This window comes from Antedon bifida, chromosome 7 (genome assembly GCF_963402885.1).
Source record: "Antedon bifida chromosome 7, ecAntBifi1.1, whole genome shotgun sequence".
Lineage (NCBI taxonomy): Eukaryota > Metazoa > Echinodermata > Crinoidea > Comatulida > Antedonidae > Antedon > Antedon bifida.
This window is the reverse complement of record NC_136232.1, coordinates 22,491,787-22,506,779: the sequence shown is the minus strand read 5'-3', so window position 1 is coordinate 22,506,779 and position 14,993 is coordinate 22,491,787. Positions and strand designations below refer to the sequence as shown.

Sequence of the window (14,993 nt, the reverse complement as noted above, 5' to 3'; positions counted from 1 at the left end):
GAATGCAGTGCAAGCAACAATGTAATCTTTATCAACATTGTAAATGTGTGTTATAGTGGACAGCAACAAAAAAATACAAATTGTGTGTGGCGACAGCGTTTTAATTTATTGTGTTTCGTTTTATTTTATCATAAATAACATATTAACATAGATGTAAAAAATCACTGGTGTGCTGAATGTTGAATGATGTATGTTAAATATGTACAGTTTGTATTCAAGTAATGTTTTTCAGAATGGTTCTTCTATGCAAACTTGAGAATTGTTTGTACTACAAAGTTTTTGCTTCAGAGAAATGTACAGAAAAATTGTACTCGTTTAGCTGTAAAAAATCACTGGTGCGCTGAACGTTGAATTAAATATGTACAGTATTATGTATGCAAGTAATGTTTTTTTTAATGGTTTCCTTCAATGCAAATGCAATCTTGAGAATTGTTTCTACTACAAAGTTTTTGCTTCAGAGAGATAGAAAAAATTCTACTTGTTTAGATACGGTTTGTAATTACAACTCTAAAATAGTATCTATGTACAAACAAAGTTTCGCATTAATTTCAGTTTTAAGCAATTTCAGAGTGTTTATGTAACTTAAGCTTTTTGTATAATATAACATACAGTTATGTAAAATAGTACAAACGTCTATTAGACGCTGTAGTAAGCATTGCAAAAGATAACAAAAGTAGCCTATTTTCCACTAGGCGAAATTTGTTTGCGCGAATCGAAAGTTTCAGCTTATACGCATGCGTAGAGAGGCATTTGAAAGATGGAAACATGAATATGCATGCGTATAACTATAAGCCGACTCTTTGGAATCACGCGTACAAATTTCGCCTAGTGGAAAATCGGCTTTAGGGACCATGTCAAAATTATTCCACTATACAATTACTGCAGTAGAATTATTTGGACATGATCCCTTAATATTTGGTATCTGTCTTTTTATACAAGTCATCCATTTATCTTGAAGTTAAATATAGAACAGTATTTAGAAAACAATTTTTCATTTGTGGATTTATTAGGAAGTATATCTACTTTTGGATTAAGAAAGATTAGATTTTAATCCAGATAATCCAAATTCATAATCTCTCTGACTGAACATACTTGGCATAATCTAGCAGTTTTAGAGTGCCTTGATATTGTGTTTATTATGATTTCAACATACTAATATATCTAGTTATTTTTATCAAATTATAACAACATTTTAAATTAATTTAATTGGAATGCGCAATATAAACAAAAACGTTAAAATTAGGAGAGTCGTCAATATATGTTGATAAACTGCAGATTCAATGCAAGAAATACTAACAGTTAACACAATTTATTATATTTCCGAATGAAAGATTTTCTAATATAGTAGGTGTCCCTTTAATAGAGGTTTCTACTGTAACTCACCAATTACAGAATTGGAAACTAACCTATGCTTTCCAAACCAACTTTCACATGAGTCATAGATATTTGCGATGTACTGTACTGCATTGGCAACGAGAAAATCCATGCCAGGATTTGAACCAAAATTCCGAGATTGGCAAGCAAGCATGCCAACCACCATGTCAAAGTGCCAGTATATGTTTACCATTGTTGTTTGTATTGTTTTGTTTTAAAGTATGTCATGACTTTTATTTTTACAAAAAAAAAGAGAAAAAAATACTCTGGCATTCTTTCAAAACAGAATTACTATTAGGACTTACTGTTAGCAGTACTATAGTAAGGGATTGTTATTCTACTGCAGTTACTGCAGTAACTACATTTTGTTTTAATTTTTAATCCGTTTCAATTATTTAGCCAGCCTTTTTGTAGATAATCATAATCATACATACTGTTTATTACAGTGACTGAGTCATAAACTTCTACATTGAAAAAAACTAAAATCATACTGTTATTGTAATAAAAAATATGCAGTTACTGCAGTAACTGTGGTAGAAAAATGTTTGACAGAATCTCTAAATTGCAAATAAAATTTCATTGAAAATTATATCCGAAAAAACATATTCTCTATCAAATCAGAATCTTCACATTAAAAAATGTATTATCAAAGCAATTCAAACCGTACATTAATTTACAAGCAGAGATGAGTAGTTGATGATGATGATTGGTCAATCTAAACGCACTAAAGGACATCCTTTCTTAATTTGTGTGCATCTATTATTAGTCGTTGGTTGCCTAGCGGTAATAACAGGATACAGACGCTGAGAATCTACTGACCTGACAAAATACGTAATTCTAACTTTGAAATATCTAAAGATATTACGACTTATCTAATATTCTTTTACGATTTACAAAATAAAATGACAGCCAAAGCCATGATTAAAATTTGAAATTGTTGATAAAAATTGTTAGAAATAAAAGTCCACTTTCATATATCTATATCCTCGGGTACAATCCCACTCCTTACGTTATGTCTGATTTCACAGGCATCCCCGGGTATAGTCCCCGTATTGACTTTTGGTCTGGATGTAGGCCTCTCTCTAGGCAGTTTCTACAAGAAATGCTTACCAATCATTTTTTTCCTGAAGCAGGCTTTCCCAGGATATAAATTTTGTGTTATAGGGTGGGGGAGGGGGTGCGGGGGGAGAGGTGGGACCTGAATATTAACAGCTTTACAGTACAATTTGGTTCTCCAATCCAATAATTTCATTTTACCTCCAATACAAATGTTACAACTTTTTTATATAAAATTGACCCAGTTTAAATTATGCAAAATATTTTATGTATAACTTTCATTCAACAATTATTATATTGCTATACATTAAACCTGTTGAAGCATTAATATGCTGGTTACTATTTCTATCAGGGTCAATTAATTAGGTCACAGGAAGTAAACACTTTTCTTTCAATACCTCAAAAAGGTCATAAAAATTGTATTAAATAAAGTATATTATGAGAGAAATTCAAGTTAGATTCAGATTTAAATAATTCAAAGTCACAAAAAAAAAATATCTATCTATGTTTAAAAGACCAACAGTACTATTTCTGTCTGGGTCAACTAATTAGGTCACAGGAAGTGAACACTTTTCTTTCAATACCTCGAAAAGTTCATAAAAACTGTATAACAAACTATATGATAATAGAAATTCAAGTTAAATTCAGATTTAAAGAATTCAAAGAAACATAAAAATAATAAATCTATCTAGGTTTAAAAGACCAATATTTATTCAGACTTTAATATTATTTGTTACCCTTTGTTTTTTCAAGGACATGAACCAGCTTTCAGTCAGTTGAATTTAAAACGGTGCTAACTATAATTATTATTTGACCCCTAGACTGATTTTTATTGCCTGGGGCTGGAAGTATTTCATTATAACACAAACTCTGAAAGCAACAACAACTACTCGGAAAAAGTTTCAATTTTAAGTTGAAATATTCTGATTAAAATAATTTCTATTTAAAGAATTTTATAGCTCACCAAATATTTTCTCTTTTGATTTGTTTACCTTACTCATTTGCGACAAATAAAACTATTTAATAAATATTCAATTATTGCGAGAAATAAGAGAGACAGGCTTGCTGAAACGTACTTTTAATATCGTCTGATGATGGGGAAAAGGGATCGACGTAAAAACAAATTAAGGTGAATAACTCCGGTAGTTATTATTCTATTGTCCCCCAAAAAACATGAAAAATGAAGATTAATTAAATCAGACTTTGAAAAGATTATTTTGTAGTTTTAACAAAGTCAATAACTTCCGTAAAAAAAAAAGAAAAAATAAATTGTTTTCACTTATAAAATAACATAATAAATGGTTAAATTCAACCAAAAACCCATTGGCTGGCAGCCAATTTTACCCTTTTTTGCTTTAAATTACAGTTTTTTTCAGGTAAATAAATTTTGTTTGGATCCAATTTTAGGTCAAAGTGGATAACTATTAGGGAGGTTTCGCAACGCTACGAATACGATAACGAAAACGGATACGTCATACATTTATGAAACTTTTGATCTGATCCCCATTTCATATTCATAAAGCGTGTTTGTGTTGACGAATATCATCAGTCATATTCGTAACTACAAAACGAGTATAGTTTTTGATCTATTTTTGCACATTCTGAATTTGAATCAGGAACGATTCATGATTATAATATAATTATAGATTTATTGAAAGTAATTTACTAAAAGTAATTTACTAAAATAACAAGTCGATTTTGATAAATAGCAGTTTTTAAAGTGCTCACTCGCTTTGATGTTACGCTAGGCCTAGGCAGCCAAGCAACACGTACCTGCTGCGCTTCGAATTTACCGCAGTCACATTTTTTTTTTGGATCGACGACGCCCTCGATTTTTGCAGGCTTACGAAAACGAATACATGTGCGTGACGTATTCGTTTTCGTTATCGTATTCGTAGCGTTGCGAAACCTCTCTATTATATGACATTAAAATGGCATATTCAACAAAAAAATATAAAAATTATTTTTCAGGGTGACAATACATCTTTAATTGGGGTTTTACAAAATTCACTTTGATGATGTCAAGCAGACAAAGTTTAGCCGAACTCACCTGGTTGAACACCTGTGATTGGATAGTTATTGATTGATGTTGCTGTGGTAACATTGCTACAGGATTGTCCACTCTGATTGGATAGCCTTGCTTGGTGGGTGAGGATATGCCTTGCAATCCCGGAGGGCACACAAACGATGACATCTGCAGAGACTAACAATAATAAACAATGTATATCATCAGTATCAAATTAATATACCACTTAATAATACAATTCACAATTAAGAATTCTGTTTTAAGCTCTGTCTACACTATCAAACTTGTTTGACAAAAAAAGTGTGATGTGTCCAAATATGATAGTGATATGCCCAAATATGGTAATGATATGAAATCATCATGTCTATATATGGGCACATCACATTTTTGTCACAAAGTTTGATAGTGTAGACAGAGCTTTAGAACAATTTCAAAATAACTACATTTTGTATTATTTTAGCAAACTTTTTTAGGGGGTTATCATGCAACTACAACATAGGTCATTAACAACAGATATATTTTTGACCTCTTACCTGCTGGAAAGGGTCCGGTCGTGGGTATTGACCATTCCGTTGTTGTGAGCCCTGTGCATTGCCTGCTACACGCTGAGCAATCTGAGGTGGTTGATAAGGGATGTAGGGACCAGATTGGAGGTGATACTGAAGGAAGGGGAACTCTGAGGCTGTCTGGTGAGAGGTACTTGCTAAAGACTGAGCTGACCTCTGCATAATAAACAAAATCATATGTAGAAAAATCAGAAATCTAGCGAAACATTTAGCAGGAAGGGGGAATCGCCAAATAAGGATGGATGACACATGTTTTGAACACTAGTAAAGTGTCTTTCATACCTGTTCCGGTACGGTTCCGGTCCAGCGAATCGAACATCAATGTTTCATTTTCACGACACTTCACGCGGCTATGCACCAATTGATATTTGCGTAGCCGCGTGAATTGGTTCAGTGTTGGACCGGAACCGTGTCGGAACAGGTGTGAAAGACCCTTTAAAGAGGATAGAGGCTTCAAATTCCTTATTTCAGACTGGATGGGTTACAGTTAGGAGGCCAAGTTGTCTCTGAATTTGTTTTAAATTATGAACATAAAAAGGTATGGAATATAAATAGGACCTTCGACCTAGAAGGCTAATACCAATTTGGACAAGTTCTGTTACTGTTAGTAACTTTCTTTTCCCTATTCTCAATAGGCTATAGTCCTAGACAATTTGAATTAGTTTGGCATTTGCCTGGATAAAACAGAAAATAACATGATGCTTTTCACATGCCTAAACTGCATTTAGTTGAATATACATAAAACTAACAGACCATATCATCTTTGCATTGTGCATAATGTGTTTTATATGTTATATGAATAAAGTCAGAAAAAATAGAAAAGAAAAATCTGGCATCAGTAAGAAAAACATAATCATTGGCATGTTTGTCGTGGTGGTGGATTTTACCTGGTTTTGGAACGCATTAATTTGGTTGTTAATAGCGACATTTAAGTTGGCGTTGGATGTTGTTGCACTGAATCCTGGGAATGAAGACTGAATGGTTTCTGTCATGTTGTAGAGTGGAATGCGTCTTTTACAAACGTCCATCATCTGAGCCGACTTCTTTATACTGAAACGAGTTGAATAAAATTGAATTTGGAAATTACGTTTTTTTTAGTAATGAATTTCTTATTCAATACACAACACCGATATGGAGAGGGCATGGGAGAGTTCAGGGGTCGTGGAGGGGAGGATATGGCAGTGGCTTCTGAGGTTGAGAAAATAGTTTTTTGCACACTTTATTCATGGTGAATTCCAATCATAAATTTAAAAGTTAGTTTAAAGCTCTGTCTACACTATCAACTAGGTTGACAACAAATGTGATATGCCCAAATATGAAAGTGATATGCCCAAATATGAAAGTGATATGCCCAAATATGAAAGTGATATGCCCAAATATGGTAGTGATATACCCAAATATGGTAGTGATATGACATCATCATGTCCATATATGGGCACATCACATTTGTATTGTCACATAAAGTTTAATAGTGTAGACAGAGCCTTCTTTGGGTGGTTGATAGTCCTAAATTTAGCTTGGTGGAAGACTATAATGAAGTTTCTACACTGGCTAACCAAAACTATAGTAAATAAAACCTCCTACAAATAAATGCAAAATAAAATGAATAATGTTAATAAATAGCATATAAAATTTCATACACAGTGACTCACATAAATTTTCTAAACATAGGAAATTGCACGTAAAAAGAAACAGGTGAGGTTACCTATGGGTCACTTTTACTTACTGTTTACAATGAGCATATTCTCCGAGGTGCGAGAGGGTCACAAATGAGTGATTTAGCGCCTCGAGAGGCGTGATCCTCTTCTCAGCGTCAATTGTTAACATCCTCTTCAATAAATCCACAAACTCTCGTCTGCAATAATAAGAACAAAAAACAAAGAGAACAGATTAAATATTGATTAATTACAATGAATAATTTCTGTAGATTTACATACGTAGAACTGATAATTACATATACAGTTACATGACTTATATTTTTACATTATATGCAAAACTTATATTTACATATGCAAGACTTATATTTACAATGCAAGACTTACAGTATATGTTTACATATGCATGACCTTATATTTACATATGCAAGACTTATATTTACATATGCAAGACTTATATGTTTACATATGCAAGACTTATATTTACATATGCAAGACTTATATGTTTACATATATGCATGACCTTATTTAAACATATCCATGACTTATATACATATGTAAGACTTATATTTACATATGCAAGATTTATATTTACATGCATGACTTATATTTTTACATTATATGCAAGACCTTATTATTTACATATCCATGACTTATATTTACAATACAGGACCTTATATTTACATATGCAGGACCTTATATTTACATATGTAGGACCTTATATTTGCATTAGAACCTTATATTTACATGCAGGACCTTATATTTACATACAGTATGCAGGACCTTATATTTACATATGTAGGACCTTATATTTGCATTAGGACCTTATATTTACATGCAGGACCTTATATTTAAATATGCAGGACCTTATATTTACATGTAGGACCTTATATTTGCATTAGGACCTTATATTTACATGCAGGACCTTATATTTACAATGCATGACCTTAACAGTGATTTACTTATACATTGTACATATTATTACTGATACAGAGTGAGTTGCTTAATCTTGCTGTAATGATTCATAATTTAAATATCTATCAGCACTTGAATTGCTCAAGTGCTACAGACAAGTACTTTACTACTACAGTCGGTACTACTGTAGTACTACTAGAGGCCCAGAAACCCCTAGCCTGGCTGGAAATCTATTCTCAATAAACCCCCTGCCTAGGGAATCCATCTGGGTTTAAAACTTTGGGACTTTCATTCAAAAGACAGCCTTGAAATGCTTAAGTGTTTCAGACAAGTACTTTACTAGAGTACTACTAGAGGCCCAGAAACCCCTAGCCTGCCTGGAAACCTCTTCTCTGTGAACCCCCCAGTATGCTCCTGCCTAGGGAATCCATCAGGGTTTAAAACTTTGGGACTTTCATTAAAACAGCCTTGAAATGCTATCCACATTGAGAATACAAGTTTGTCAAACCGTGGTTATTTTTTAGGCTTGATTCATTCAAGCCCTCTTAAATGCCCCTGGATTTACAATTATCAGTTACTAGTAAACAGGATGTTAGCGGTCCTGGCAGCCTTGCATGTTGTTTTGGAATAGATTTATCTGCCTAGCAGATAGGCAGTAATGTTATAAAATGATACTCTCAATTCAAGGTAGACAAATACATTTGGACTGTACAGTAAATACAGTACCATCCATGGTGATTATTTTACTGTTTTTTAAAATTAAAAAATAATATATTTTGGTATTCTTTTATAATTTTATACAACTCAAAAAGATATATATTGAAGGGAGTCCCTGCAGTTTTCACAAACTGCAAATTATCAATAGTTTACAAAACACATGAAATAAAATTGTGAAAGTACAACATCAGCAGTGTTCACACGCACAAGAGTTAATCATGCATAGATCAGGAGTTAAGCTGATCCGAATCATATCTGAGCCACAACCAACATTGTGCTTGTGCAACTCTGTGTTGTTAACTTGGATACCTTCAATAGGTTTGACAGACCAGTACCTCTGATAGCTTTTATAACATTGTACATCCGATGTAACTATTAAAGTCTGGTGGGTTTTAGAATGTAATGCAAGACAAGTGACAGAAATGCATATTCCTCCTACCGGATTTAGAACAATGATATATCTGACGTTTAACCCATATTTTTGTATTTGAACGCAGAATAAGCTATATCGCGAGATTTACTGTATTTAACGCAGAAAGAGAACAACTAAAGTGAATGTGCATAGTTGTATTTCTGGTCATGTCATTGTGACGCACACAAAATGACATTAATAGCTGTATTTGCATAACCGAGAGGTTTAATATTTCTAGCACATTCATCGTAGACGAGGTCAGTAAATTAACGGCGTGATGATTAACGTTGATAACATTATGATAACATTATGATACATTAAACATACTAAATATAACCTACAGTTAGTTACATGAAACCTTATAGACCATAATAATAGAACAGGATTAGTACAGGTTAAATTTCTGTCTGGCAAAAAGTGCAGTTTTACGCAATTAAACATGTCTGTCTTTACTGGCATAAAACGAACAAAATATGCAAATGTTATTAGCGAAGTCAGGATAAATTTCTGGTTTAATAACAGTAACGAAGAATTAAATTCCATCAAGCAGAAAATATAAGCAGTTTTATACAATTAATATGCATAATTTTTATACAAGATATAACTAATAAAAAAAACCTAGAAGGCGTTAAAGAACAAAATATAAGTTGGTTTTTTTTTTGTAATTAATATGCGGCGCATTTGTTTTGTACAAATTATTTAAATTTAAAAATATAAAAGCAGTCCATCCAGGGTTATCTATAAAAAAATGTAAAAACAAATGTATTATTTGTATTTGTTTTATACAAATTATTTTTAGTTTATCATATTTATTTAAATTTTCCTCTATTATTACTTTAGAATTATACATGGAGAAAACAAAAATAAACAGACAAACAAACAAACAATAAATAAAAATTAAAATATGTGAATTTGATCAGTTACAGCATATTATATTTCTAGTATCAGACGATGGTTAAACAAAATTTAATTACATGCAAAGAAAAGATATGTTAAGATTCAATATTCCTGGCTCAATCAGTCGTTATCTACCGGTCTACGTCCATAAATGAATTACAAAGGCTTTTGCAAAGCAGCCCTGGATAAGAATGACGCTCTCTGTTTAATGGACAGAAGTCTGTATTGCGCAATACCTATCTACATGTGAAGTACAGTAAATCTGTTTTTCAAACCTCAAGACTTGCTATAAAAGCTTTTGAGTATTTATAGGACATGATTGTTTGAGATGCAAGAAGACAGATATTACGGATCAGGTCAAAATAATTATACTGCAGTTACTGCAGTAACTATATTTTTTACTGCAGTAACGTACAGTATCATTTTAGTTTGTTGAAATTTAGAAGTTTATAAAGCAGTTACTGCAATAAACAATGTGTATGAATCAGGATTACCTCAAAAAGCTTGCGAAATAATTGTATTAATATGTAAAAACAATTACACAAAATGTATTACTGCAGTAGGATAATTCTAATGTTTCTTAGACTATGACCAACAAAGGCTAAAAAAATGATTACATCCAACACATTATGAGGTCATGCCTAAGCAGCCAGCTAGGCTGCACTGATGACCCAGCTGAGTCTACTCTATACTGGTCTAGGGGCGTCTACCGTGGCTAGCCTTGAACCTCCGTTAGCCTTATGAGCCAACAGTGAAAGTCCTATGGCATGCTGGATTAGCACAATATGTCTCCAACTCTCATTGTTACAATCCGTCCAAATCAATAAACATATTTATACAATAACTCATTGCACAACGACGGACAAAAGAGTTACAGAAACAATGACAAGGTCTGATAAAGTTCAGTACAATTTGATACTTTAGAGATTTGAAACAAATATTTTAAATTAAAAACTATAAATCACAATATAATTTATTCTTCGTGAAGGCAGAAACGCAAGATACTTTTATTTTTTTATTTTAGTTTCAGCTATATTTTGTGTTTAGGCCTGAATGTAGGCTCTCTTAAATCATGCGTACCTACAGTATAACGGTCTCCTGAATTATACAGTAGGTCAGCTTTTCCTAAAAAATGCCAAAGATTATCATATACCTTGTGTTATGTAAGAAATTACACCTTGTGTTGGGCAAGAAATATTAACACTACGAGTCTGAACACGATTATGTTATGTACGAAACTACACCATGTGTTAAATAGGTAAGAAATATTAACACTATGCGTCTGAACATGATTATGTAAGAAAACTACACCTTGTGCTAGATGAGAAATATTAACATTACGAGTCTGAACATGATTATGTTAGTACGAAACTACACCTTGTGTTAAATAGGTAAGAAATATTGACACTATGCGTCTGAACATGATTATGTAAGAAAACTACACCTTGTGCTAGATAAGAAATATTAACACTATGCGTCTGAACATGATTATGTAAGAAAACTACACCTTGTGCTAGATAAGAAATATTAACACTATGCGTCTGAACATGATTATGTAAGAAAACTACACCTTGTGCTAGATAAGAAATATTAACACTACGAGTCTGAACATGATTATGTAAGAAAACTACACCTTGTGCTAGATAAGAAATATTAACACTACGAGTCTGAACATGATTATGTTATGTACGAAACTACACCTTGTGTTGGGTAAGAAACAGTAACACTACGAGTCTGAACATACTATAACATTTTAAAAACAAACAAACTTGTTTTTGTCTGCACCAGAAGGAGAGTACTCGCATAGTGACTTGTCACTTTTCTACAATCCGCCAGACTGGTGTTAGTTTTCTTGTGTTTGTATTTTATAATATTGTATTATATGTTTTATATGTCTTCTGGAAAATAAATGAATTGAATTGAAAAAACAAGTACTAAGTCAGCACAAAACCTTCATTGTTGTTATGCTCATTTTATTTACTTAAAGGTTATAACATTTTCACAAATGTGTGTGCTTTAAATTAACAGTGAAGATGTCTACTGATACGTTGAAAGGTCGCCAGGCTCTCATTAAGAAATCTAATCAAAGTGACCAATCAGCCAAATGTTAAAGTTCATCAGTGATATAGAAAACATACAACATGCTATGATGACTGTTGCATTGTTATTCTTCCGATGGCCTTCAGTTTTCAATTTTAAACGCTGCTAATTGGTCGATAATTGCGCGAGACTGTATTTATGAACCGTATTATTTTGGTTTATAGTCTTTACGTTTTCAGGTGGCCATGTTATAACAATAAAACATTCGGGTGAGTAAGGCTTTTGGAAAAACTGTATCAACAAAATTGGTTTCAGTTTGTTGTTTCTATTTCCAAGAGCAATATGATTTTGTAAGTCTGGCAAATACAGCAGTAGGAGTAGGAGTAGCAAATAAAGGAGAATGTTGCCTGGCCTAGCTGGAGACACAGCGATTTTGTTTAAAAAGCTCAAAAGGCCACGCAAAGAGCTACAATACAATTTGAACAAAAATGTAAGCCATAAAAAGTGAGTAAAACTTTATGGGGACGCTCTTGGATCCCACTCACGACGCTATGCTCTATCTGGCTCGCATCCCGATTTATTAATTACAATCTGCCCACATTAGAAAACTGTTAAAAACCCCTTCTCTATTGGTTCATGAGAAATTATAGCTTTCATGCTTCGTAAAACTGATGTTTAAAAATTATTCGTTTAACTGCAATTATTGTATTCACATTTCAAATCACATAAAAAAAAATAGAAAGTGATAAGATGAACTGTGCTGTTAATCAATTTCTACTGAAAAGAATTTTAAATATTCATTACCGATTTTTAATTTAGTAAATAGTTTTTCTGAAGAAGAAGACGTCGATGGTTGTCTTAGAACTAGGACGACTCTCAATCACTTTACGAGAAATCTCATCATCATTTCTGATATTACAAAAACATGTCGTCTCCCAGCGTTAATACAAAAAACAATAAAACTGTTTAAACTTTTCCATTTAAAAAATCCCTTTTGATTTACTGAAGACGATCGTGTTAATAATGTTGATACATACTGTACTGTAGTTTGTATGATTTTTAAATTCAATTATTTGATTAAACACAACTATATTAATTTGAGTTTATTTGAAATACTCACAAAAATTATGGAGTGAATTCTCTCACATTACGTGAAATTACTTCACATAATTAATTTGCGTACAAATTTCAATACAGTAGTATAGTATTTAAATTACATATTTCCATTTTTAGCTATTTGCCACGGTGTGGAAAACTTTCAATTTGGCAGCACAATTGGTGACACTTTCAATTTACTAAAACTATTCAATCTCAGCCTCCCTCCACAACTCCCAATACTTTTTCCATATCTACCCTATAATATACAGTACAAAATATTTTGTTCTATTTAGAAAGTTGCCATGACTGTAGGATAACAACTTATTAAATCACAAACAGCTAGGGAGTTAATTAATCAAGAAGTTCATCCACCATTTAATGAGAAGTTAAGGAGTCTAACAAACTCAATAATATTCATCAACATTAAATTTGTACACAGTTGGATTCACTGACAAACACGGTTCGCACAGGTCACTGTATTCCACGAACTGCTTAGCTGATAAATTTAATATTCAATTTTCGTCACTGAGGTGAGAAATTCATTAGCAAACAGCTATCAAGCTTGTGGAAGTAACTTGCCAATATTTGCGTCAAAAAACAAGCAGTTTTTCGAAATCCCTAACATCATTCTCAGATAATCTGAATTTGAAAATGCAAAATGCTATACAGTAATGTTGTAATGTTTTTAGTAACACACTGTTTACAGTTAGTTACTTTACTGTATGTACTTAGTCTAGGAAATACCCGAACTTACACTACAGTTACTCGTATTTAAAAGTGCTAACAATTTAAAATAATAATATAATAGTACATTCTTATGTCATAAGCAAGCTCTCGATGTGCTGCACATTATTACCCCGGGCATTTTTTTAAATCAAACATGCATGGAAACATACTCTCATAAATGTAGCTAGTAATCAGCGCAAACTTGTGTCTTGACCTAACTATGTTCCCATTTATACACCTGGGTGGAGAGAGGCAATTGTATAGTATTAAAGTTAAAGTGTCTTGCCTAAAAAGGATACAAGCAATGCGGCGAGTATTGGATTCGAACCACAATCTCACGATCAGAAATCCAACGGCCAGCACGCTGCACAACACGCCTTCACTCAAAAGATCCTTTTAATGTTAAATAAATTGTTAAAAAGCTAATAATTGTGACAGATATCAACAATTCTTTTTGTATTTCTTTAATGATTTAAAAAATGTTTTTAATGATCTCAAACAAGCATTAAACTGAATATTCATAGACACAACCAAATTACAAAAGTTCCAAAGGTGTTTGTTGCAGAATGCGGCTAGTTAAGCTACTGTATGTCTACACTATCAAACTTTATGTGACAAAAAAATGTGATGTGCCCATACTGTATATGGACATGATGATGTCATATCACTACCATATTTGAGCATATCACTACCATATTTGGGCACATTACACTTTTTTGTCAAACTAGTTTGATAGTGTAAACAAAAACTCTTCTTTCCCTATGGTAATTATAGTAAGTTATTACACAATTCTATGAGAATTATGGTACAGTGCTTGAAGACTTTGAAGAAACTTCAATTTTTTTTTTTTTGGTCAAATTAGTTTGATAGTGTAGACAGAGCTTTAGAGATTGATCAAAACATTCAGCTTCATCATTATAGACTGTTAATAAATGAGTAAACCTAAACTACATCAAATCAAATATTCAATCCATGAACAGTTCGTATTTATAGATAATGAAAGATATTTTATCTCTTATTAAGGTTTCATTACAAGGTCTCATGACCTAGTTATCAAATTGACCTCATTCTGATTAAAAACTAATTAATTTTTCGATTTATCTAGGTTTGAAGTTTCATGTGTGAACAAAAAATTGACCTTGATAAGTGACTCATATCTGTGTGTGAACACATGGTCATACTATGTTGGAGGTCTACAGAAACTCTAAAGCTTGGTTCCCACTAGAGACGCAACATAACGCAACCTACATAAAGTAAGAAAATGCCAATATTTGTGTTTGCCCCCACATGCGTGAAATCAAACCTGTGATGTTTGCAGCACTATTGCGTCGTCAGTTCCCACTTGTGATTACGCAATACAGCACTTTACGTCAATACATCGTTGCATTGCATTCTAGTGAGAACCACGCTTAAAGGCCAGATGGTTCCTATAATAATATTGTACCAATGTTTCATTTTGTTCAGGTACATAAAAACGGAAGATTCTATCTATCTAATTAAAATCCATGTAC

At 32.5% G+C, this 14,993-nt stretch overlaps 1 protein-coding gene and 1 long non-coding RNA gene across 2 annotated transcripts in view; one reads left to right on the top strand and one right to left on the bottom strand.

The window, feature by feature from the left end:
• Positions 1-14,993, top strand: part of LOC144848567 (uncharacterized) — a 99,744-nt gene that overhangs the window by 35,776 nt on the left and 48,975 nt on the right. The window lies entirely within an intron of this gene.
• LOC144848460 (homeodomain-interacting protein kinase 3-like) overlaps positions 1-14,993 on the bottom strand; it is a 61,608-nt gene that overhangs the window by 14,534 nt on the left and 32,081 nt on the right. The window contains exons 6-9 of the mRNA XM_078705201.1: positions 6,749-6,877; positions 5,910-6,072; positions 4,990-5,178; positions 4,481-4,633 (exon numbers count right to left, since the gene is read on the bottom strand). Coding sequence (XP_078561327.1) covers positions 4,481-4,633; positions 4,990-5,178; positions 5,910-6,072; positions 6,749-6,877 — 634 coding nt within the window. The remainder of the gene's footprint in view (positions 1-4,480; positions 4,634-4,989; positions 5,179-5,909; positions 6,073-6,748; positions 6,878-14,993) is intronic.